This window comes from Stenella coeruleoalba, assembly GCF_951394435.1.
Source record: "Stenella coeruleoalba genome assembly, chromosome: 1".
Classification (NCBI taxonomy): Eukaryota; Metazoa; Chordata; class Mammalia; order Artiodactyla; family Delphinidae; genus Stenella; species Stenella coeruleoalba.
Genome location: NC_137169.1, coordinates 181,896,005 through 181,922,833, shown reverse-complemented (window position 1 = coordinate 181,922,833; position 26,829 = coordinate 181,896,005). Strand labels below are relative to the sequence as shown.

The 26,829-nt window shown below is 40.3% G+C and overlaps 1 protein-coding gene across 11 annotated transcripts in view; it reads left to right on the top strand.

The window, feature by feature from the left end:
- The window catches only part of RABGAP1L (RAB GTPase activating protein 1 like), a 797,484-nt gene extending 782,220 nt beyond the window's left edge, over positions 1-15,264 (top strand). For all 11 annotated transcript variants that reach the window (XM_079939730.1, XM_079939723.1, XM_079939729.1 and 8 more), the window contains 5 exons: positions 5,643-5,747; positions 8,013-8,096; positions 11,528-11,599; positions 13,725-13,922; positions 14,938-15,264. In XM_079939730.1, the coding sequence (XP_079795856.1) occupies positions 5,643-5,747; positions 8,013-8,096; positions 11,528-11,599; positions 13,725-13,922; positions 14,938-15,090 (612 nt within the window). In that variant the 3' untranslated portion in view covers positions 15,091-15,264. The remainder of the gene's footprint in view (positions 1-5,642; positions 5,748-8,012; positions 8,097-11,527; positions 11,600-13,724; positions 13,923-14,937) is intronic.
- Positions 15,265-26,829: the final 11,565 nt, after the last annotated feature.

Below are 26,829 nucleotides of genomic sequence, written 5' to 3'. Positions count from 1 at the left end.
TTAGTGGAGTTTGAAAATAAAACAAAAACTGTGCTGCTTGGGACACAGGATGTAGAAGGTAGAAGCAGCAGCCCCATGGTGGAAGGCAGGGGGATGGCCCTTTTAACTGCAAACCCCATTCAGCCAACCTCTCTGCAGGTTGTTAGAGATGGTATGAAAAATGCGTGACTAAGAGAGTCAGAACCAGGGAAGGTAGAGGGGTCCCCATTCAACAGGGCCACACCCAGCCTGGCCTTGGCTGTTGTACTTTTGTAGCAATAAGACCACGGTGTGACTCAGTACTCTAATGAAATTTTTGGTTCCATATTAGCTTTCCAAATGGCCTTGACTGACACTTGATTCTGCCATTTTGAATATTTTATCCATTAATAGTTTTCTTAAGATGGCTAGCTAAATGAAAAAGTTTTGCAATAAATCTGTTGTAATCATTCCATGATGTATGTAATTCAGATCATTTTGTTGTGCACCTTAAACGTACACAGTACTGTATGTCAATTATATCCAATAAAACTAGAAGGAACAAAAGTTTTAAGCAGTTAGACTCAGTAGGTATGCAGTGAAATAAGTTAGAGTTGAAAGTTATGTGGTAAATGTATTTGGTACATTAAAATGTACATTTGGTATATTTAAAAGGTTGAACAATAATGAAATTAAATACTTACTGAGTTCCTACTATGCACCGAGCACTTTATTCAGCAATGTATAAGCATTATCTCGTTTAATTTTCCTAATGGCTCCATTAAGCAAGTAGTTTATCTTCCATTTTATAAATGAGGAAACTGACGTATATACTCTGACTTGGAAAACTATCCTAAAAAAAGTAGAGATTTGCTCAAAAATTTAGGTACAAGGTTGTTTACTGCAGCGTTACTTACAAGAATAAAAAATTGAAATAATGTATATGTCCAATAGAAGGAGAGAATGAAGGTATATCTGTAAAATATCTTTCTGGAATCGTTTTTAAAAACAATGGGAAGGTCATGATATAATAATTTTTTTAAAAAAAGTAAATTTATCTATATATAATATTTGCATCTAAATTGCAAGGAATGTATGCTGGTAAAGGGCCATCCTGTAGGAAAAGAAAGGAGGCTGGAATATACATTGACAGGAAAAAAAGCCTACAAGGAAATACATCAAAATGTTACTACTAGATGTCTCTGGGTGATAACAGTAAATCTAATTTTTATATTCATCTTCATACTTTTTTTCAATTATATATCTTTTATAAGGAGACCTTAAATTACTTAACCACCCTTGGTTAAGTAATAATGTGCCTTATAACTCTTTAATGATCAGAAAAAATATTTTATTAAAAAAAATTGTTTCACCACCCAAAAAACCCATTTTGTAGATTAGTCCGGAACAATTGCTAGGGTCCTCCTGAAATTATTGAGTACCTAGGTACCTCATGGAGCTACTAGATCAATCCCTGAAGAAAACATCCCTTCATTTATTCCTTCTTTTTATTTCCTCCCTTCATACCTCCCTTTCTCTTTTTAAAAAAGTAGTTAAGACCTGGCCCCTCTGCCTTTTGAAGCTTATTTTCTAGATGAAGGAATAAAAATTGCCATTTCATTGAATTGCTAACTCAAAAATTGCTATCTCCTCCTAACATCTAATTTTGTAGTTTCTGCCTGAGCAGGGTTTATTTGCACATCAAAAAGCTGTCCCTGCAGTTCAGGTGTCCTGCCCCTCCAGTCTTTGAGGAGAGGAAGGATATTAGCGTGAGGCTTTCCTGCTTCACCCAGTTTGCCCAGTACTTTTCCATTCCCAGTTTTTCAAAATCAAATCTTTTAATTAAAATAGCAAAACATTGGCATACATTAAACAAATATGAAAGCAGATTGTATTTGAGACAATATGTAAAGCAAACAAACCTAATTAGGTAATTAGGTAAGTTATTTCATACCCATGTCATTTTAGCGCTGGCTTCAGGCTTCCTGGCCCCCAGCAGCTCTTCATTTTTCTCTCTGACAGAGCCTTCTCTTTTGACAACTTGCCTCCCTGAGACTCCTTAAATAAGGACTTCTCAGTGATCAGAAATGAAAAAAGATACATCTCCATTTCAGTTTCTGTTGCTATCTGCTTTCAGGCCCTTCCTGTTCTTTCTGTTCCCAAGAAACAAAAACAAGAGACACAACCAGTGCTTTCCCACTGCAGCCTGGGCCCAGGTCCCTTCTGACCAGAGGGAGTTCGTGTCAAACCAGAAGCTGCATATCACAAGTGGCACATTCTTTTGTTCTGTTTTAAATTGAACAACTGCCTTGGCTAGTTCTTTGAGAAATTATTTCTGAAAGAGCCTCATCCCTAACGTGAGCGCTGAGCCTTCTGAGCAGGTTATTAGTTGGTTCATGATTTAATCACACATTGCAGTGTTTGTTTCTCTCATATATATGTCATAGAAGTTAGAGAGCAATTAGAAGTTTTCATATCAATAAGGCATTAAAAGATGTTGGTAGGTGATTAGAAGACAGTAATGACAATGGTCCACTCAGTCTTATCAAATTATGGTGAAGGTTTTATCATTTGGGCTCAAAGATAGAATTAGAGTATCTATCTGGTTAGTATTCTGTTCCTGGAGATTCCTTTAACGTTAAAGATGGTTTCTACTTAAGTGAGGTATAGAGGTTGGCTATATAGAGACCCAGAAGACCATTTTTAAAAGGAGAAGCTTTTAAAAGGAGAATTCAGATCTGGTTCTATTTTGATGAGCAGAATCAGTCCTACTTTACTGTTTAGCATGGAGGGGAAACTCTGGATACAGCTTCCTGTGGGACCCACAGCAATTTCTGCAGATGTCAGATCTGATAACAGAAATAGAGGGAGGTCACCTGACCTTGGCATAGTGAAGAATGTGCAACAGAAAATGTGTACATAAAACTAATAGGCCTGGGACTTCTCTGGTGGTCCAGTGGTAGAGAATCCGCCTTACAATGCAGGGGATGTGGGTTCGATCCCTGGTCAGGGAACTAAGATCCCACATGCCGCGGGGCAACTAAGCCCACACATCACAACTACTGAGCTCACATGCCTCAACTAGAGCCCACGTGCCACAAACTACAGAGCCCACGTGCCGTGGAGCCTGCGCGCCACAACTAGAGAAGAGAAAACACACACACCACAACTAGAGAGAAGCCTGCGCGCCGCAATGAAAAAACCCCGCATGCCTCAACGAAGATCCTGCTGCCGCAACTAAGACCCGACGCAGCCAAAAATAAATAAATCTTAAAAAAAAAAAAAAAAAAGTCCCTCTCGTCAAAAATTTCCTCAGGGAAGTGAGATTTTTCCCTTTTCTTTTTTCTTTTTGGCCACACTGCACGGCATGCAAGATCTTTTAGTTCCCCAACCAGGGATCGAACCCGCTGCCTCTGTGGTGGAAGTGAGGAGTCTTAACCACTGGACCGCCAGGGGAGTCCTGTCCCTTTTCTTATAGATATTTCCAAAATCGTACAACATCTAGATATGCCACAGAATTTTAGAAGCTTGTTGCTGAATGTCAGGACAGCATTGACTATTCAGAAGTTGGCAAAAGGCTCACTTTTGAGCTTGAGTGAATCTCCCTTCAAGAAACCAAACTTAGAAAACATTTGTTTCAGTGTGTCATGATATCTATTATAAAAAGGACTATTTTCTTCACAAAATGGAGATTGCTGAGGGTATGGTAAGAGGTGGTTAAAGTGCAGTCTTCTTTATTAGCAGGGCTGTTGCTCAGATATTCTGGGGTAGAATATCTGAGTGGACTGCCATTCTAGGGAGACAGATTTGGTAAGATTTTTAAGAATGCTGAAGCCATCAGGACAGCTTTTTTTTTTTTCCACTAGAAAAATTGGATTTTTTATTTAAAAATATTTTCAAAGGCTAATGCCATAGTGGAACAACCAAAGGATAGTTGAACCAAATTCTCAGGGCATTAGAGGAGCACCTGCCAATGCAAGCTCATGATCCGCTGCCAGGAGACCCTCTGTTGGAGACCTTGGGAAGGATCTCCTGCTTTGTAGGTAACTTGTCATCTGCCTTGCAGCTCTAGAATTTGCAGTTTTGAGTTTCCATAATCTACATCTGATATCTTACGATTTATTAAAACTTGCAACATGCATGTTGCATTTTTTTGAGACCCACCTCTACTATTAGGATGCGTTTTGCTGTGTAGATTTTTCCCCCTAAACTCTAATGTATCAGAACAAATTTCAAAGTCTTTAAAAGGGACTTTTTCACTTTAACTACCTGACAGTTCCACATTATCTGAAAACAGCTATAAGCCCTAGGCTGTGGGACATCAGGAACTGGAAGACAGAGCCGAGAAGCTGGAATGTAGTTTCTCTGCCAGGACCCAGCAGACTGTGCTGGCCTGGCCATCTGGACATGTGGGAGATATGGTGAAACACAGACAGAAGGCCACCTGGCCAGTTTTCACAAAGACTTGGACAGCGTTTTGCTGCTGTCAGCCCGGGATGGCTTCTTCAAAGAGCTGCCTCTCTTCTGTGACTGCGGTTTTCTCTGCTGAACTCATTCCGCCCACCTCCACCCAGTCTGCTTCTCCAGGGCCTCAGAGTGCCACGTCCATTCACTCACTTATGGAGCGCCTGCTCTGTCCCAGGCCTGGGCTCAGGGCTGGGGGTGTAGTGACGAGCAAACGAGAGAGGTTTCCCACCTCCCACAGCTGCAGACAGCTGGGCGAGGCACACATTATCACACACGCAGTTTGTCACTGTAGCTCGTGCTGTGTGCTGTCAAGGGAGATACGAGCTTCGGTTGGGTGGGGAGCTGCTGCAGATGGGGTGAGGGGGACAGGGCTCAGACCACGCTGCACTGCAGGGTGAACCTGAAGCCGAGACCTAAAGGGCGAGCTAAGTGTCCTAACGTGTAAAGCAGACACGCGTTAACTAAGTTAAATATACAAACACACAGTGCTTTCACGGTGAATTTTGGTTCTATATCCAAATTATAAGCAGTGTACTCTCTCCAGGCTTTTCTTGGCTATTCTAGAAATATGGTCTTTTCTGCCTGGATTCTTAGTCCTTAGTTCAGTTTTCCTCAGGGCTGTCTCTATCACGGGTTTTTGGTCTTAATTTCTCCTTACTGCACTCGTTGCTATTGTGAGTAGCCTGGTGGGCCAGATGAACCTGGGCTGGTCTTGGAATGTTCTCACCTAACTGTGGTCCATGGATCAGCCTGTCTGCTCATCCACTCTGGATCTGCCCCACGCACCACCAGGTGGAAGCTTCCAAGTGAGGCTCCACCCTTCATCCAGTCTTACCACGCAGTCTCAGAGTGAGTGCTGTAGTGACAGCTGAAAACGTGGAAGAGGTGTTTAGGGAGAGCATGGGCTTCAGTGCCATTCCAATCTGAATTCAGATCGTGGCTCTGATCTTAGATGTGTGTCCCAGCCAGGTTTATTTGATCTCTCCAAACCTCACTGTCATTACCTGGAAAATAATTTTTGTTGTGAGGATTGGAGATAATGTGTGCTGAGTGCGTGGTACCTGGCTGGCATTCAGTGAAAGCAGCCACCCCCTGGGTGAGCCAGAGGGAATAGAAGGGCTTCCGGTAATGTTGGAACAATAGTAACTGGAGGTCGGAGAAAGTATACACGTGCTTTCTTCACCTTCTTTATGACTGTGATGGACTCTGATTTGCAGGCAGAAGACAAGGCAGACGTGCTGAACAAGGAGCTCCTCTTGACCAAACAGAGGCTGGTAGAGACTGAAGAAGAGAAGAGGAAACAAGAGGAGGAGACAGCTCAGGTAACAGGCGTAGGCGGGCTTGTCCTTAGGCAGGTGTATTGGTATGCAGAGTTGATTAATACTGTAAACAAGAAGTAACATGAAATTTGTTCAGATCAAGGGCGATGCTGAAGCAGTACATGTGAGTAGAATTGAGGCAGCATTTCCACCCTTGAACAGCTTTTAGGAATTTGCCTTGACCGAGACGTCTAGCGAGAGTGGTACGCTTTCTCCAAGTTTAGGAACTTGGAATCATGATCCAAGAGCTTTGAGGCATCTGCAGATTTCGTGTTGTATCTCCAAGATGTTTGACTTCTCTGAAGTAGTTTATGAGGATTGCTAAGCTGGAAGCCTACAGAGATCTCTGCTGGGAGTCACCTCCGTCAGTCACGCATTTTCCCGATTCATGCCTTAGAAGAAGGGGCACCCACGTTTCTGTTCCTGGCAGAGCTCTCAAATCCTCTTCCCTGAGAGAATAAAAAGAAACCCTTTGGGAGCCAGCCCTGAGGTTAGCTCTCTACAGTATTCATATGGGTTGTGAGGCTGAGCAGTTGGAAGACACACCATTGCCAAGGACCCAGAGGTGACAGGAGGGACCTCTCCACCCTATAGGAGTCAAAGCTTCCGGCTTCCCTGAGGAAGAGCAGGCTGCTTCACCAATGGTCTCCGTCTCTGTCCGTCCCAGCCAGGCATGATTAGCTCACTTATAATGAGTTCAGTTCGGAGACATCAATAATACTAAATATAAAACAGCACACAAAGCATTTCAAAGACCTACATCCAAGCAACCAGAAAAACTTCCAGTAAAGTTACTAATGAAGGGATGTGTCATTTAGCACCTTCTGGGATTTATAAAAAGTATTCCATGATTTTTTTTTTTAAATGATGCAATGAGTCTCGGCAATTACTGTGGACCAAGATTTTTGTTTTTCTTTAACATACTCAAAAATATTCGGGGGCCGATTGTCCAGTTTGATCTAGCCCTTTGGATGGGTTTTGCTGTTTTCTTTACTTCCTATTTTTTGGTGGCCCACTTCAGTACTTCAGGTAAAGAATGAAGCTGTTAGCAAATGAATTTAATCCATGCCCCTCTCCTCTGTGTGTGTGTGTGTGTGTGTGTGTATGTGTGTGTGTATATCCTGTTTTAATTGTTGTGGTTCCCTTGTGAGATAGGGATTATTCTCATTTGTCAGATGAGTAAACTACAGCTTAGAGAAATTAAATGAACTTGCTCAAAGCATCTCAGCTATCTCAGTTGACCCTGAGTCAGTGCGGCCTTATTGCAGAAGGGACGAAGGGTATGGCTGAAGTCCTCGAATTATGTAACAGAGACCAGAGACCAATATAAACAACTAAGTTTGAATCAGTATAACCTACAAATGCTCTTAGAATTTTAGAATGTAGCAAATATGAAGAAATTCCGAAATCTTATAACGATAGGACCAGTTATAAATTGCAGTCACTTGTGAATTTACAGGTACCGAGTATATTGCATTCATAATTTGGGATGCTGCAAAGCAGAATTATCAGTTTTTTCTGATTGTGTACTTAAAGATTAACCAGAGTTGTTTTTCGTTTGGTCAATTTGGGAGAATCGAATTCTTTCCTTTTTATCTGGTGACACCTGAGCTTTTTCATTGCCTTAACCTTCTTCTATACCTAGAATTCTAGAGCTGCCAGGCCACAGAAATAACTGTGCTTTTAGGTTTAGCATTCATAATTTAGTATTTCTGCTACTGTAACAAGTACTGCGTTATGTCACCTTAACTTCTTCTAAAGTCAGTGTTTCTTCAGTCCCCATCTCCCATGTCTGACTCCAGCCCCAAAAGCCTCTTGTTCCTACCTCCTGAGGGGTAACAGCAGTGTCGATATGGGATGAAAGAAGAAGCCCTAAAATGTTTTTTTCAGTAATTTATTGCACAGCATCAAGAGTACATGCAACGCTGTCTTGATGTTTTGTTTTAGACTCTCCTAAGGATAAAGATAGCTTCTGAATGGACACTTATTTAACAATATATTTATAAAGTAGTAAGAAGCATAAGCAGTTTTATACTAGGATTGCTCATATTCTTATACATTGCAGGCAAAAAAGTAAGATTTCTGTATCTCTGGAGATGACTAGGTTTTTCAAATGACCAACATGCAGCTGCAGTAGGAAAAATGTGTGTACTTACAGTTGTTTACATTGTTGTTGACTATGAATCAGGCAGACTTGAATATGGATGTTCATGGAAATTTATTAAGATTTTGACTGAGTCTTGATGTTTCTCATTCTTACTCTTTTAGCTGAAAGAAGTCTTCAGGAAACAGCTAGAGAAGGCAGAATATGAAATAAAGAAGACTACAGCTATCATTGCCGAGTATAAACAGGTAATGTGCCATTGTGGGCTTCGACACTGTAAAACTAATTGTTTTGCTCTTTTCTTTGGGGACAGTTTGTTTGTTTTTAGAGTTTCCAGAACAGTAACTGTACTGCATTGATTATACTTGTTGGCTCATTTTCTCCTCTGAAACAGACAGTGGTTGGACCTGCTTGCTGATAACATGAGAAGTTTAATTGAGCAAAACAATCTGTTGGTTGTTTTCAATGTTTGATAGATTTAGAGGAACAAGAAATCTTATTACCATTGGGATCCCGTCTCTGCCTTACTCAGAAGCTAATTTCCAATAGATCACACTAGTAACATTTGCCTCTTGGCCGAGCACTAAAGTTTAGTCACTGTATTAAATGGCAACAGCTAGGAGATCCATGAGTCCTTTGCTGTCACAGTAGAGAACATGGGAGCTCTTTTTCCCACATGGCTATATGGCCTTACCCAACAGAGACCAGTGCTAGCAATTAACCTCCTCTTGTTAACCTTAAAAAGATCTTTTAATGGTGGGGCGGTGTTCTTCTCTTTGATGACATTTCTAGTCCCATCGCGGGGGTGGGGGTGGGGGTGGCGGCGTGTCTCAGAAAGCCTTCATTCCAGCTCCAGTAGTATCTTCCTGTCCCTGCTGGTTATGCTGGGACATGGCAAAGACTCCTCTTGTTGCCGAAGTACTCTGACTGGACTGTTCAAGTTCCAGTTTTCCAGAATTGTTAAGGTACTGTATGCCACCTACTTATCCAGAAATTTCCCTGGGGTCTCCTGCCTCACAGAGGAGTTTGAAGTCTAAGGCTTCCTTTTTTTTTATTTTTTATTTTTTTGCGGTACGCGGGCCTCTCACTGTTGTGGCCTCTCCCGTTGCGGAGCACAGGCTCCGGACGCGCAGGCTCAGCGGCCATGGCTCATGGGCCCAGCCGCTCCGCGGCATGTGGGATCTTCCCGGACTGGGGCACGGACCCGTGTCCCCTGCATCGGCAGGCGGACTCTCAACCACTGCGCCACCAGAGAAGCCCTAAGGCTTACTTTTTTAAAAAGTGTTTTTTTGCTTATAAATGAAATTTACATTCCTTGTGGAAGTGCAGAAAATCACAAGGAAAACAAACCTCCCTTAATCTTGCCAACTAGAAAGAATCACTAAATACACTGAGTATGCTTTGTTGCTGTATAAATAAAAATGTAAGTTATATTGTTCATGCATTTTGGGGGGAATTAGTTCATTTGTATATTATGAACACCTTTCCATAAGGATTCTGCCCCTTCATGGAAGATTGCTTAGAAATAAGGCTTCAGAGCTATCTTCTTCTCTTTTATAATCTATTTGTATCTATATATCTATATCTACATACAGATGTACAAAATCAATATATGTTTATTTAATGCCTGCTACATGTGAGGCTTGTTACTTTGGAGGAATAAAAGATAAATTCATTCAATTTCTCTTCTCTGGAAGCTGATTTTGTAATACGGAGGTAAAACCTGTCCATAATTAAGAGGAGAGGGAATTTCTTACATGTGGGAAATGAGGAATCCCTTCCTGGAGAAGGAAGTGATTTGAGTTGTGCTTCAAAGGCTAGGTGAGGTTTGGGTATCTGGAGATGGAGAAGGAGAGGATGGAAATGGTGGAAAGGTGGAAACAGCGTGTGCAAAGGCATGGGAGGTAGATTAGTGACAAAGAGTCTTGTTTAGCAAGAGTTTCAAGTACAGACGAGAGAAGCAAAGGTGAGTTGGGGCCTAGTTCAAGGAAGGTCTTCAGGGATAGGCTGAGGAGTTCGGATTTTATTCTGTTTATAGGAGGACAGTGGCATGACCAGGGACATATAATTGGCACTACTCTGTCCAGGGAGAAATGTGGAACCAAGTGGAGAGATGCACGGGCAAAGAAAGACACAGAGCAGTAAGAGGCCAACAGCAGAGTCCAGGGGAGGAAAAAATAGCGCCCTGAACTACAATAAGTAGTAATGAAAACGGAGAAGCAGGAAACACAAGAGTCATTTTTTTGCTAGATAAGGGAAAATACTGGAAGAGATCCTGAGATTTTGAATTTAGGTAACTAGGAGAAGGGCTGGTTAGACATTACGCAATATAAGGAACGTTAAAGACCGTGTGCTGTGGAGCTTGCCATTGCTGCAGAAGCATTTTTTTCATCATTTTTTCATCAGGCCATGAGTGGCCACCATACGCAGCACTCTTCAAGGAGCAATCCTTGCCTTGAATATTATCTGGCAAGCACTTGAAGTAATGTAAAAGGCAACAGACCCATCTCTTTGAATACAATTAAACATATAGTGTAATCTAAATGCATTCTGTAGTTGGAATTGGCTATTACTGGCTATATGTTTGGGCTTATTTAAAAGGGTTTATTTGTTGCCAAAATTGCTTGAAAAGTCTCTTCTTTTTAACATCAGCCCTACAGTCCTATTTATTGTTTGGATCTGGACAAATTGGAGACTGAACTCAACCTAGTCCCAGGTCTCTAGAACTATTTTTGAGTAGACTGGGATTTTTTTAAATGTCCGTTTTGATAATAGAGGTAGACCTTTTATGCTTTTAGTCCAAATTGCACTTGAAAATTTGACACCCCCTAACTTTTTTTTTTTTTTTTGCGGTACACGGGCCACTGTTGTGGCCTCTCCCGTTGCGGAGCACAGGCTCCGGACACGCAGGCTCAGCGGCCATGGCTCACGGGCCCAGCTGCTCCACGGCATGTGGGATCTTCCCGGACCGGGGCACGAACCCGCGTCCCCTGCATCGGCAGGCGGACTCTCAACCACTGTGCCACCAGGGAAGCCCTCCCCTAACTTTTTTTTCCATTTTTTTCCAAAATAAAAAATTCTTATTTCACTCAAGTGTAGCAAGACTCGAACCGTGTTTTTGTTTTCTTTTTTTAATACAATTTTAGGGGGCTTTGAAAGCACTTATTTCTGTCTGTTCCTGGTACTTGTTAGCACCTTATTTCAGAATCAATAATAATGAGATGTTATTTAATGGTGCTCTGTATTAAACCCTTTACATACATTTTCTTTCTCACTGATTATCACAGCACAGCACTTTTCAGTCGTGAAGAAATTCAGAATTCTTTTCATGGATCCCTAGGATAGTACCTTGCCCAAAATAGGTACTCAGCAAAGATTCCATAGATTGATTCCAAAGTGAGGACAGGAATTCACTGGGACCAGTCACGGAAGCTAGTGACAGAAAGAAAGCAAATCTACCCCATGTGTTTCTTCTACTGATCGAGATAGAGGTGTGCTTTACACACAGAACACTCTCAGGCTTTCTGCAGCTTCTTTTATGGGAATGACTGGCATTTGCAGTGCTACTCATTTGCAAAATTTCTTATAGCATCAGAGATGTGAGTGAATAAACGGCTGTGTGCACATGCTACAAGAGACATTCTACTTTTTAGTAAAGTAGCTGTTTTCTTTCTCGTAGATCTGTTCCCAGTTGAGTACCAGACTGGAGAAACAGCAAGCAGCCAGCAAGGAGGAGCTGGAAGTGGTAAAGGTGAGGAAGAATGAAACAGTCCTGTGATACACTTTCTTCCAAATTCATGTAGTCTCGAGTGAGCACCTGATAGGAGGATCCCAATATGTGGTGATGCACCACAGGCAGGACAGCCTGTAGACACGACCCCACCCCACCTTTGTTTTAAAGGAGTTAGGAATTAGGGTGAATAGGGTCCCTCTTCTGGCTGGGGTGTGGGCCAGATGAAAGGTTATGTTCCCAGAAATCTTTTGGGCTGTCAGAGACAGGTAACAGGAAAGGAGGTAGGATTTCAGCATTGTCACAAGAGGCCCCTGAGCTTTCTTGGTTATTGGAAACCTGGAAACCCGAACCCTCAGCAGCCTGCATCCCAACTGTGCCTGAATTGATGTGACTTCCTTGTGCAACCCAGTAGGATCATCCCATTAATCTCTTAAACAGTGGACACCATGGGCAGTATAGAGCTCAGCTGGAGGAAACACGTTGGGTAACTGATTTTTCCACCAAAAGTAGAGATTTGTTTTTAAAGAAAACATGCAGCATTTATTTCTATGCTGCCCCCTGGTGGTAAAACTCCTTATGCTGATTACCTACTTGAAAAAAGTGATTGTTTATTGTATAGAAAAAGCAGTAAACCAAATGGATTGGTATTCCTAAGAAGCAGTGTTGGTATAGCCAGCTCTTGGGGCCAGTGTTACAGAAACCTGATATAATTCTATTTGAATATATTCAGCTTTATATTAGTAAATAAATGCATTCTAGGCACTTTCGTATATCACTTAACAACTTGACAAGTTATTTAACCTCTCTCAGATTTATTTTGTATTCTGTAAAATAGAGATAATATTACCTACCTCATAAGGTCATTTTGAAGATTAAATAAGATCCTGTTAATAAAGTGCTTAGTCTAGTACTTGGCACACAATAAATGCTCAGTAAATACATATTTTAAAAGTTGTAACCTGAAAATCTGAGACATGAGAACTGAAAATAGGAACTTTGTTCTGAGAAGGTGACTTTTGGGGATTCAGGCCTGGGACACATGCTTGGACATATCAAGAGGAAAAATTTTATGACCAGCTGAATATGGAGTGAAGGAGAAGCTAATGGAAAGATGACACCAAAGTCTTTAGGCCTAAATGGTGGGGTAATGCACAGTGACACAGAAGTGTGGGCAGAGTTGCTTTGTGTGTGTGTGAAGAGAGGGGTATAGTTACAGTTATGGACATGCTGAGCTTGTAACAGTAGGACATCAAAATAGATCAAAATTCTGTAGTATCTCTTTTTTTTTTTTTGCGGTACGCGGGCTTCTCACTGTTGTGGCCTCTCCCGTTGCGGAGCACAGGCTCTGGACGCACAGGCCCAGCGGCCATGGCTCACGGGCCCAGCCGCTCCGCGGCATGTGGGATCCTCCCGGACTGGGGCACGAACCCGTGTCCCCTGCATCGGCAGGCGGACTCTCAACCACTGTGCCACCAGGGAATCCCTGTAGTATCTCTTATCTCTAAACTTTTTGAAGATATTTTAAGAAAACAGTAGCACTGTTGTGTTGAAAAGAGTTGCCATTGTTCAGTGCTCGGTGCTTGATCGGCAATCCAGGCATGTGGCAGAGTTGCTTTTATCACCTTGAGCAATAATGATCATCTTCACTTGAACAAAAGGACGTATACTTCACTTGTTGCAGGGGTAGACTTAGGTTAGTCATAATGACCTTCCTCAGTCTACCACAGGGAAGTTACTTAAACTCTTAAATTTCTTCATTTATAAAATGGGGGTGATAATACCTAATCATAACTAAATGAGGTAATGCATGTAGCATATATGCCACGGGGCTTGGCATCTAATAAGGATAATGGTAGTACAAAGTTTCTAGAAAAGATTTGAAAGAAATGCTGTAATACTTTCTATCCCCAGAGTCTCTCTAAAGATACTGTAAGAAAAAGTAGCACCTGTCTTGGATAGTTGGGTTTTGTGCCGACTATAACCATTTTGGTCATAGCACAAGAAAAATAGTTACTTTTATAAATGGGCCTGCATTTGATGGCCACAAGCAGTGTCTTAAGAAAAATCATATTGCATTGTTTCAGGACATGTTTTATGCTATGAAATGCAGTTTGATGTTGGTTATCTCTTTTGGATATTTCAGGGTAAAATGATGGCATGTAAACACTGCAGTGACATTTTCAGCAAGGAGGGTGCTTTGAAAGTAGCAGCCATAAGCAGAGAGGACCAGGGAATTGAGTTGGATGATGAGAAGGACTCTCTTAAGAAGCAACTGAGGGAAATGGAGCTGGAATTGGCACAAACCAAACTGCAGCTGGTGGAGGCCAAATGTAAAATCCAGGTTGGTGATTTGATAAAAGATCAATTAAAAAAATAACAGCTAGTGGTCTAGGATAGTCTAGTACTGTAGAGTTGGCTTATCGAGCTCAGAATCATACGATGTTACCATATAAGATGAATACATTTTCTGCCCACCAATGAGTTGCATTTTACATCATTTTTAAACACTGATATAAACACATAGTTTTAAATAAATTTTTAATAACTAAAATTATATATATCTTGTGAGAACTTAAGCATATGCCTTTTTAGTTTACCCTGATATTTTTTGGCCATGGTCCTTTCCCATTGAACTTGGTCACTTAGCTGATCCTGAAAGTTGAAAGGCCAAACCCCTCCTGTTATCTCTCCCCTGACAGTTGAACGTTGGCTGACAAGCCATTCTTTTCTTTCTTTGGAGCTTCTTTTCATCTTTACCTGATTTTGCCAAATCCCTTTCCCCATAATCTCTTTCCATATTGGAGGATATCGGAATCAGAAAAGCAATCCTGGCTTCTGATGGACTGTTCCCACTTCTTTCCTACCAGTGACCCTCACCCTTCCCGTGTCCTGCCATGGCACCTGCTGCGCCACACTAACGATCCTGAACTCTTTCTGCTTCTGACCTTGTACGTCCTCAGGGGCACAGGCCATGTGTTTGGAACTAGAATTTATTCATGCTTACACTATCAGTAAAAATTCATTCCATCTGTATGTTTACGTTTACCTGTGGTTTTAAACATCTTCTCTTAGGCTGCAGCCTAAAGCTAGATTTGGACCTAAATTGCCGGGGGAAAAAAGGGTAAAATGAGGTTTCATTTCACTGATCAGAGAAAGCACAGATTCTAGTTTTTAGTGGTAATTCTTTTAGCTCTAATTTTTTTTCTTGCATTCAGAAGCCAACTAAATCTCACCTGGGTTTTGTAGGAAGAAAACTGCGGCTGTGTAGACCTGTGGATTCCAAAAAGCTATACTCTAATTTTGTTGGCAGAGAGAAGATATTTATGTAACTCAGATGATTTTCTTTCTTGAATTAGGAACTTGAACATCAGAGGGGAGCCCTTATGAATGAAATCCAAGCTGCAAAAAACTCTTGGTTTAGCAAAACCCTTAACTCTATCAAAACGGCCACGGGAACGCAGCCACTGCAGCCGCCACAGGCCACCCAGCCCCCCAAGGAGAGCACATAGGTCCAGCCTCACCCAAGTAGAAGAGCACAACGATGAAAGCAACGGAAACCCAGGATGATTCCTGGTGTCCCTTTAAAAGGAAGGAAAGGAGGCCAGAAAGCAAGCCAGGATCTTTCAGTAGCTCTTACTCTTTCTTGTATGACACTTTTAAAAAAGGGATGTTATTTAAACTAACCTGATTTATGTCGAATACCTGTTTTTGTGCTTCTTCATGGAAGACTGTGTTCCGATCCATCATAGTATTACACATTATTTTACATGCCTGATGTTTGGTTGGAAATAAGTAATTCAGAACTAAATGCTTTTTATTTAGAGCTAATTATTCATATTATTTTTATCTTACATAAAAATGGAGTTGTCTTTTATTCCAAGGTTGAAGTGATAGGCAGGTATTTGTCACAGCAAAAAAAAAAGATTGCAACCTAAACCTCTTAACTTTTCAGGATTTATTCAGATAAAGCACATTGTGGGGCCAGTCATGACCACTGTCAGGTTTCCTCCTGAAAGTGATGCCCAGGATAGCGATAATCCTATCCAAAGGAAAGAACAGACCTGGGATTGAACAATTCCCAAAGACAGTTAGTTTATTTTTATTTTCTGTTGGGTACATCTGGAATAAGATAGGCTATTGAAAACACATACTAGATAAAAAGAACTGAGATTTTGATAAATGCAGGATAAAATAAATCATTTTGGTCCTGGTCTTCTAACAGGTCCTTTTAAGAACTTCACATGGGAATTGTGAGTTCCTAAGTAAGAACACAGTTGTGACTTCTGGCAAATGTAAAGTCAGACGTGGATATTATGAGTTGCATCTTTAGGAAACCTTCACCAGAGAAGCCTAGAAAGGCCCAGGAACAGCTGTTGTGCTTAGAATGGAATGTAGAACCAGGGACAGAGTATTCATTTAATGTTGACATATACTTGCTAAGGAAACACTGATATACTGTAACTTTGTTAAAGTTATGAAATGGGAAATAGAAGTCAGCTTCATATCATCTTAGTTTAATATTAGGCAACTTTTTCTGATTTCTGTAGCTTCCTAAAAACGTGCCCTTGGTACCCCTAGATGAAGAGATGCAAATGCATTTGTAACATTTTTGATTGCATATACAACCTTTATAGAAATGCTTATCTCATGGAAAGGTAAAGCTATTGTTTAAAAGTTGATGGAAGTATTTTTTTCAATTATATTTAACATGTCTTTATAAATAGTCCTTGCAGGAAATCCTTTGGTAAGGGAAAAACTAATTTTCCCATTTTTTAAGCTATTTTGGAGGGCTTTGGTCCTTTACAGCAACCAAACTACTGTCAGCTATGTATAGTAACATTTATTGATACTCATGCTTGGCTTCACTGTTGAACATATTCTTTGCAAAGTATCTCAAACTCTGTAGTGCCAGAGTGACTCTCATCTGTGCCATATGTTGCAGTTAAAAGTAACACACTCTTGGAAGTAAAAATCATCTAAGAGCCATCTCAACTCCAGGAGCATGTACTACAAGTTGCTCATGATGGATCCTTTCCTCTAAAATAATCATTAACCTCTAAAAAGTGAAATCCCCTTCATCGGTAAGTGTTCGTATCATCTACAGCCCATAAAACTGATGTGGTTGTTTGTTATCCTTCTTTACACTCATCAAATAATACTTTTCTTACAGAATTCTTTTTTGTCCTGACATCTCTCATCATAGTTTTCATTTCCTTTCGCCCAAAAGGAAAATAGCATTCTGAGTATCTGTGTTGACTCTAACATTCCCAACATGGTGGTTTAGAAAAATTAATTTTGTTTTCCTTTTTTTTTTTTTTTTTTTTTGCAGAATATAATGCCTAGAAAATTGCATCTTGGTACTTGTTTCTGTAAATCATTTAATACAGTTTGTTAGCTTTACTGGTACTTTACGCTTTGATCCCAAGAAGCCTTGTACAAGTTGCCTTATCAGATGGCTAGCTAAATTAAAGATGTTCTTTTGTGTTTTGTGAATTTCATAATTCTACTGTACAGAGCTCTTTTTACATTTCACAGAATGCCTAAATTGCATAATTTTCCTTAAATGGTAGTTGAGAGAGAAATAGCTCTAGGTCCAGTTCTTATCTGTAGACCTGGCTCAATTTCATAGCCCATTACATTTTTTTCTTTAAACAAAATAACTAGGTACATATATTCCAAACATTTAATAAATCTGTCTTTTTCATTTTCTTTTAACTCTTTTAAAAGATTACAATGGCCATCCATAGATTTTTTCTTTTCCTTCTCCAGTTCCATATCATACTTGGGTATGTGTATTGGTACCATAGTCTAAACTGTCCCTCACTGCAATGTCTTTGGGTAAGTAGCAATAGCAAATACAGAAGGAAAGAAAATTCAAAAGTTGGTGTATTATTCATACAATATTATAATAGCACTATCCCAGACCCCATGCCCTTTACCATGTGTTGTTTGAAAACTCATGCATTCCAGCATTAAATAACTGCTAGTTTTAATTTCTCTTCTTTTGAAGTATAGTTGAGAATTGCTACTCTTCTCTTGATTTCTTTTAGAAAGAGATTGACCAGCTCAAATATCCAGGAAATTTTCCGATATTCTGGAGTGTTTTTCATCTTTTCCTAGCATACATTATATAAAACATTCCTCCAAAAATCCAACATTTGCAACATTCTGAGAAGTGACGATTTCTCCTTTCATTAAATTCTGCAGAATAAATTAAGAGAATGAAATTCAATTGGATAATTCAGTCATTAGCTTTTATATCTTGAGAATCTTAACACATTTCCTTAAAGCTGAAAGAAACCAAGCTGAATTTTGCAGTGCATATGTTTGCTAGCTTCCCACATCCTGAGCCATGGCACAATTTGGTTATATTTAGTTACATACAATTTAATGCAAATAAATTCTCAGTTACCTAATGGTCTGTATATGAATGCCTATCAGAAACATTAATAGGAATGTCACATAGGCTTATGACCCTATCTTTCCATGAAACCAATAATTCTCTTCCTCTCTCCCAACTATTAAGTTAGTAATTTGTTCTTCATTGGCTTTCTTAAATTTCCATAATAAAGTAGAAAAGTAATGTTTGTATTGATGTTGGGGTATTTAATTATATTTATCTTGTTTCATTGTTTTCAAAAATTCCATCTTCTTATACTGTGTATTAATATTCATTTTTCTCAAACCCTTACTCCATTTTCTTAAAATACTTTCTGGTTAATAACTAGTAGCTTCATTTCCTACCTAAAGTAAGAAAAACAAGAGAATACACAGTTTAGGGCACAAGAGATGAGAGTTAGATCCTTAAAGGAATTGATTAGTTACTGAGGATGAGAATCACATACGTAACTAATGTAAGGGACTGAGTTTTCTTTTTCTTGAGCTGAAATCAGTCTACTCATTATTCTGCTAAGGTGGTTGTCTGATTTCAAGACCCTTTTAGGGAAGAAAAAGCTTTCAAAAAATTAAATACCCTGTTTGTTGTATCTTTCTGGAAAAGAACACTTTTAATTACTTAGTAAGATTATTCTGTTGTATAATTTACTCTTAAAAAAAAAACCACTCTAAAGTAGCTCCGATTCTCTTGCTTCAATTACAGGTAAATGAGAGCATGGACAAACTCTATTGTTTGATTTGAATGCTGTGAGATTTGTGTGTGTGTGTGATCGGTAGAATTTTATACGGAGTATCCCTGCCTCTTTGGTATACCCAGGTACCATGCAACTGAATATGTACATGGCGATCAGATACAGAAGGCCAGGCACAGCTCAGTGGCCTGTGTTTCCTACTACCAGATATATAAAACTCTTTCTCTCTAGTTGCCATGCTGATTGTCACATTGAACTGGAACTGCTCCAAAACATCCTTCCTCTCTCATAGTGGCTTCCATATAATACAGGCAAAGCCCTTAGGGATTTCCTTATCTTTCAAGAGCTACCAAAATGAATACTTCAGTGCAGGCTGCACCTCAATAGGAGATGATGATCTTGAGTTGTAAGGAGAAAAGTGGATGTTTATGAGTAGCTTAGTGACTACAGTCAATTGTCAGAAGTCCCTGTCTTAGCTTCCATCTAAAAGACTACACGTCAAGCTTATCTCCAAATGTATTTGCTACCTGCTATAAAAACATGTTCATCAACATGTCCTACTCTCCCCACCTCCACCCCTGGTTTATCATTAGTGGTATTCTGAAAACGTTAAGAAAAAAGAATCATTGAGTAGAAGATGAATATTTTGAGTTACTTTCCTTTTTCATTGGCAATAAGTTAACATGTAAAATCTTTTCTGTTAAAATGTAACTTTTAATAACTATATATTATATATGGAATAAAATATAGGAAACTGAATGGTAAGGACATAAACACATCAAGACTCTGGTGTCATGAAAGCACAAGAATAAAGCCTGGAAATGGCCCCAGAATCCAAGATCCCAATAGCCTTTGCATCAGTTTCTTTATTTTTGGTATTTTGCATAATGTATGAATCCTTAGTTCAAATAAGGAAGAAAGTTTCTCAGTCAGCCCCACGTCATTTCTTTCAACTCCTACCTTTCCCTTGCTGAGGAGGTAGTAGAAATTCTGTGCCATCTATTTTTATGAATTCTATGATTTTGCCCATGGCTTCTCCAGTGAAAACAGGTTCCAGAATAAAGGAGTTGATTAGCTCAAACAGTGCTAATTGACTACAAAAGAAATTAGTGAGCAGCTTCTCTCCTCTATCACCACTGACCAATTAGATGTTTCCATAATGCCATGTATTATGTATAGTACACTCTATAAATGTAAATGTAATGCTTGTTAAAAAAGTGCAATTTATTGTACATTGTCCCAACAAATGTTTACTTTTATAATTGTTATGAACTTGAATTGGATTAGTATCTTGTTTTCATGTGTGAATGAAGCCTTGTGAAATAAACAAATGCAACCGAGAAGGTAGCAAGATGACTGTTTTTGTGAGCCAGTGACGTTTTCAATGCTTTGTGTTGCTCCTTTGGCCCCATTAAGCAGTAATAAACATTTGTTCTGAAATCCATATGGCTTTTTAATTTTTTTCTAGTTGATTTTATTCTGAATCATCTGAACCCAATGTTTGTGAAAAACTTATCTGACACTAGACTCTAGTCAATTTAGCAAGAAGAAATATACAGGAGTTTGCTCCAGGTTATACCCTGCAAAATGATATCCTGTACAGCAGGTACAGCCAAGTGCCCTGTATTCCTCTCTATAGTGATTCCTTGGTTGGAAGTAACAAACTCTCTTATGCTAGCTTAATAATAAGGCAATTAATTAAAAGGAAAAAAAGTATATTTAGCTCATAGCTACCAAAGGCCAAACCATTGGGCCTGACGAGGCATGGGGACAAGGGACTGGAATGCCATCAGGAACCTAAGCAATTGTTCTTATAATCGCTCTTCTGCTTCTCTTGCCAGGTGATGCTTATCTGCTGCTGCTTCTCTCTCTGAAAAGAGGCATCCCCTGCTTCTAAGTGCACAACTTCCAAGTTTACATGTCCTCTCTTCAAGTGACCAGCAGAGATGGGCTGGCATCTCAGTGTCCCAGTTTCAAAATCTTGCAAAAATCTGATTGGCGGGCTTCCCTGGTGGCGCAGTGGTTGAGAGTCCTCCTGCCGACGCAGGGGACACGGGTTCGTGCCCCGGTCTGGGAAGATCCCACATGGCGCGGAGCGGCTGGGCCCGAGAGCCATGGCCGCTGAGCCTGCGCGTCCAGAGCCTGTGCTCCGCAAAGGGAGAGGCCACAACAGTGAGAGGCCCGCGTACCGCAAAACAAAACAAAACAAAAAATCCGATTGGCTGATCCTGGATTGGGTGGCTGCTCCTCATCTTTCAGAGTACAGCACAGTGGGTGACATCATATAATTCAAACAGGACTCCAGAGGCTCTCTTGAAGTGGAGGCAGGGTGCAGAGAATCCTGATTTGCATTTTGTTCTAATTTGCATTTTGTTTTGGGTGTCCATGGAACCGAATGAATGCCAGATTAGTCAGCTCCTCTTAGAATTCAGCATGTATTAAAAAATAGTAATCAGAGATTGTAAAATTAGTTTGCGGCCCAAACCCAGCCACAGACATCTTTTGTTTGGCCTATGCAGTATTTTAAAAAATGAGAAGTTTTACATAAAAAGTAAAACAGTCGGGGCTTCCCTGGTGGCGCAGTGGTTGAGAGTCCGCCTGCCGATGCAGGGGACACGGGTTCGTGCCCCGGTCCGGGAAGATCCCACATGCCGCAGAGCGGCTAGGCCCGTGAGCCATGGCCGCTGAGCCTGCGCGTCCGGAGCCTGTGCTCCGCAACGGGAGAGGCTGCAACAGTGAGAGGCCCGCGTACTGCAAAGTAAAACAGTCAAATTATTCAGAAAATATCTACTGAACTTGGCAGTGAGGAGGTCATGAGTGGTCTTGACATGAATAGTAAGTGGAACTCACTGTTCGTTATTGATTAAAGACCCTGCACTTAGTGAAGTTACCTGTTAACCTGTAGAGTTTTGTCCAGTAGGGATGCAAATCCCTATTTTCTTTCCAGTGGAATAGATGACTCGAAAGGTTATGTATAGTTTACTACCCTGTAGGACATTAACTAGTTTGTGTCTAACTTTGCAACTTTACACTAATATTCCATTGTTAAATTGCCTAAAGTACCCACCTGTGCAAATGTACTCTTTGATAGTTTTAAGAACTTGTTGCTACCCTCACGGTTTATGCAATGAATTGCATAAAATATTTGTTAATATTTATTTTATAATTGCATGAGAATCTTGATTTCACCTTTTTGAAATTATACTTTAACAAAACTTTTCAGTACTGTCAAAGGGACACTCAGAGCAAAATCTTTTGAAAGTTTACTTGCAAAGAAAGTTTGCAAGGAAGTTCAGGCTTTAGAAGAACAAGCTCGCCAAATAGAAATTACAACTATTTATAGGAAAAAACTACACAATTTCCAAGTATAGAGTCTATAATTAGTTTGTTCATGGTGGGAAAACAGCAATTCTCACACTACTATCCATATTTTTAGACATCAGCATTGCAAAAGTCAGAGATAAAGTGTTTGTTTGATTTTAGGGAGTCCAATTTTACAGGAAAGGCTCAGGTTCAGAATTTCATTTATTTGGAGGACTAGAACTAGACACAATGACCCTGATGTGTGTATGTCTTGTTGATGATGTTTTGTTTTTGATTTATCTCAGGATGCAAAGTTCGTAATTTTTTTTCTTGACTTTGGGATCTGATGTACCCAATTACTCCTAATGGTAGCAGGGCAAGGAGTCAGTTTGCTTCTACATGATAGATGTAAGGACAATTATAGGATACAGCTGGAGAGAAGCAGCATTGAGTTTGTTGACCCTTAAGAACGGGAATTACGAGGTGTTTTAAATGCTGGCACAAAAGGAAGATAGAAAACGGTTTGTGACGATCTGGAGGAAAACCATTCCAGACAGAAAGCACAGAGTACAGGCCTGGAGGTGAGAACAAACTCAGTGGATTCAAGGAGTAACAAAAATGCCACTGTTTAAACCAGGGAGAGGGGAAACTGGTGAGAGATGAGTTCCGTGAGATAAAGGAACTCATGAAGGTGAGATATAAGATCATGCAAAACATTCCAGGTTATGTAAGGAGTTTGGGCTTTATTCTAAGCCTAACAGGAAGTTATTGGAGGTTTTTAAGCAAAGGGATATAATCATTTGAAAAGATTACTGTGGCTACCCTGTGGAAAACTAACCGTAAAGGCACAGTGGGGAAGCAGAGAAACCAGCTAAGAGGCTAAAAATCCAGACAAAATAATGATGTCTTGGTCTCAGGTGGTAGCAGTGGAGATTGTGAGAAGTGGTTTTATTTATTTATTTATTTTTAAATTTAATCATTTAATGAGGTAATTAAAATTTTGAGTCTGATATCTTTTAAATGTTTTCAGTGTTTTTAAACTTAATTTCACTTTTATACTCACTAGAAATTAAAAAAGAATTTGTCCAGAGTAGCAACCACCTTTCTTAGTAGTATGATGTAGAAAGGGAGAAGTTTATCTTTTTTTAATTTTTTAACTGGAGTATAGTTGCTTTACAATGTTGTGTTAGTTTCTACTGTACAGCAAAGTGAATCAACTATACGTATATATATATGCCTTCTTTTTTGGATTTCCTTCCCATTTAGGTCACCGCAAAGCACTTAGTAGAGTTCCCTGTGCTCTACAGTAGGTTCTCATTAGTTATCTACTTTATACATAGTATCAATAGTGTATATATGTCAATCCCCATCTCCCAATTCATCCCACCCCCCCTTCTCCATTGGTATGCATACGTTTGTTCTCTACATGTGTCTCTATTTCTGCTTTGCAAATAAGATCATCTATACCATTTTTCCACATATGTAAATTAGTATATGATACTTATTTTTCTGACTTACTTCACTCTGTATGACAGTCTCTAAGTCCATCCACATCTCTACAAATTCCCCAATTTCATTCCTTTTAATGGCTAAGCAATATTCCATTGTATATATGTACCACATCTTTATCCATTCCTCTGTTGATGGACATTTAGGTTGCTTCCATGTCCTGGCTATTGTAAATAGTGCTGCAGTGAACATTGGGGTGCATGTGTCTTTTTAAATTATGGTTTTCTCAGGGTATATGCCCAGTAGTGGGATTGCTGGGTCATATGGTAGTTGCTATTTTTAGTTTTTTAAGGAACCTCCATATTGTTCTCCGTAGTGGTTGTATCAGTTTACATTCCCACCAACAGTACAAGAGGGTTCCCTTTTCTCCACACCCTCTCCAGCATTTATTGCTTGTAGATTTTTTTTAAACATCTTTTTTAAACAATTTATTTTGTTTATTTATTTTTGGCTGCTTTGGGTCTTCATTGCTGCGCATGGGCTTTCTCTAGTTGTGGTGAGCAGGGGCTACTCTTCATTGCAGTGCACAGGCTTCTCATTGCAGTGGCTTCTCTTGTTGCGGAGCACAGGCTCTAGGCTCGTGGGCTTCAGTAGTTGTGGCACGTGGGCTTCAGTAGTTGTGGCTTGCGGGCTCTAGAGCGCAGGCTCAGTAGTTGTGGCACACGGGCTTAGTTGCTCCGTGGCATGTGGGATCTTCCCGGACTAGGGCTCGAACCTATGTCCCCTACATTGGCAGGCGGATTCTTAACCACTGTACCACCAGGGAAGTCCCATTTGTAGATTTTTTGATGATGGCCATTCTGACCCGTGTGAGGTGATACCTCATTGTAGTATTGATTTGCATTTCTCTAATAATTAGTGATGTTGAGCATCTGTGTTTTTTGGCAGTCTGTATGTCTTCTTTGGAGAAATGTCTATTTAGGTCTTCCACCCAGTTTTTGATTGGGTTGTTTGTTTTTTGATATTGAGCTGCATGAGCTGTTTGTATATTTTGGAGATTAATCTATGTCAGTTGCTTTGTTTGCAAATGTTTTCTCCCATTCTGAGGATTGTCTTTTTGTCTTGTTTATGGTTTCCTTTGCTGTGCAAAAGCTTTTAAGTTTAATTGGGTCCCATTTGTTTATTTTTGTTTTTATTTCCATTACTCTCTGAGGTGGATGGAAAAAGATCTTGCTGCGATTTATGTCAAAGAGTGTTCTGCCTACGTTTTCCTCTAAGAGTTTTATAGTGTCTGGCCTTACATTTAGGTCTCTAATCCATTTGGAGTTTTTGTGTATGGTGTTAGGGAGTGTTCTAATTTCATTCTTTTACATGTAGCTTTCCAGTTTTCCCAGCACCACTTATTGAAGAGGCTGTCTTTTCTCCATTGTATATTCTTGCCTCCTTTGTCACAGATTAGGTGAGAGAAGTGATTTTATTCTCATTATATATTTGAAGATAAAACCAGCAAGACTTGCCAGAGAATGGGATGTAGGACCTGAAATTGAAGGCTCAAGTATGACTTGAGAGCTCAAGTATGCTTGGCCTGAGCAATTAAGAAAATGAGGTGACCATTCATTCACAGAGCTGGAGAATAACTGGAAGAACTGATTTGGTGTGTGAGGATGAGAAATCAGGAGGTTTTTTTGGTTGTTTTGTTTTTCAGACAAGCTGAATTTGATGTCTTATCAGACATCGAAGCAAAGGCAGAGTCTGGAGCTCAGAGATATGGTGGAACTGAAGGTATAGATTTGGGAGTCACTGGTAACAGGTGGTACTTAAAACCTGTGGCTTTAGGATATCTGGCGGATAAGTTGCCCAAGGTGCATAATCAAGCAAATTTAAAAATCACTGCATTAGGTCAAGTTCTCACACAGTGGACTAGGATATTTGTTCCTATTTAATTAAGTACCTAAATAATTCCAGGCTTCCAGTTAGGCACTCTTTTTTTAAGGGGAGTATTTTATTATTATTATTTTGGCTGTGCTGTGCTGCTTGTGGGATCTTAGTTCCCTGACCAGCGATTGAACCCTGGCCTTGGCAGTGAAAGCGCAGGGAGTCCTAACTACTGGACCACCAGGGAACTCCCTAGACACTTTTTTAAAAACTTGAGGTATAACTAAACAAAATGCACAGATCTTAGGAGTTCATTCTATGAATTCTTTTTTTTTTATTTACAGACAGCATACATTTAAAAAAATATTTTCTTGGCCTCTTTTTTTAATCTTTTTTATTTTTCTGGTCTTAGTTGTGGCATGTGGGATATTTCATTGCAGCGCAGGCTCTTCGTTGTGGTGTGAGGGTTTCTCTCTAGCTGTGGCATGCGGATGGACTTTCTCTCTCTAGTTGTGGTGTGGCCTCTGTAGTTTGCAGCACCGGGCTCTAGCTGAGGCCCGCGGGCTCAGTTGCCCCACAGCATGTGGGATCTTAGTTCCCCAACCAGGGATCAAACCTGCATCCCCTGCATTGGAAGGCAGATTCTTTATCACTGGACCACCAGAAAGTACCCGTTCTGTGAATTCTGACAACTGCATGTATCAGTGTAACACTTCTATCATCTCTGGAAAACTCCCTCCTGGGCCTACTTTTAGTTAACTTTCAGTTAACTATAACATACAAAAGAAACTACACAAATTACAGCTCAATGAAATTTCTACAAAGTGAACACATCTGTAACCAGCATCCAAAGAAAGAAACAGAACGTTACTTGAACCTCAAAAGTCCCCTTGTGGCTCCTTTCTGTCATTGTCCTCCCCACTTAAGGAAAGACTAACCCGATTTTGAATGTCTCGCAGTTTTAGAGAAGAACTTCTCTGTCTGGCTTCTTTCCCCTTAACGTCACGTTTGAGATTCATGCACGTTGTACGTAGCTGTAATTTGTTTTTGTGCGGTACTTCAGATTCTTTACTACCATAATGGTCAGCCTGCCTTTTTCTAGTCCTTTTTTCCTCCTCTGACGTGCTGATTCTAATCGCTACCTCCGGCGATATATTAAGCTGAGTGGGGGCTATTTGACTTCTCCGGCGTTACTGTTTATGCTCTCAACGGGGCTGCAAACATTTTCAGTCGGCCAGAGGCTAAAACAGTCTGAAAACGGGGGGTTCTCAAGGGCCTTACGTAGCGGGATTGCGGGAGCCAGAACAGGAGAAGGCAGCCCCAGGAAAGCTCAGCCCATTTTCTTTGGCGAACAGACTCACTTAAACCGAATCCAAACCTGGGTGACAACTAGAGACTCGCAGAATGGTCGGTGAAGGTACTAGGGAAGGCCTTCAACAGTCTAGCAGGGGAAACCGGGACCCGAAATGCGGTGACACACGGAGGTACCCGCTACATTAGCACGCTTACTTCCCCGCGGGGCTACTGGGTCCC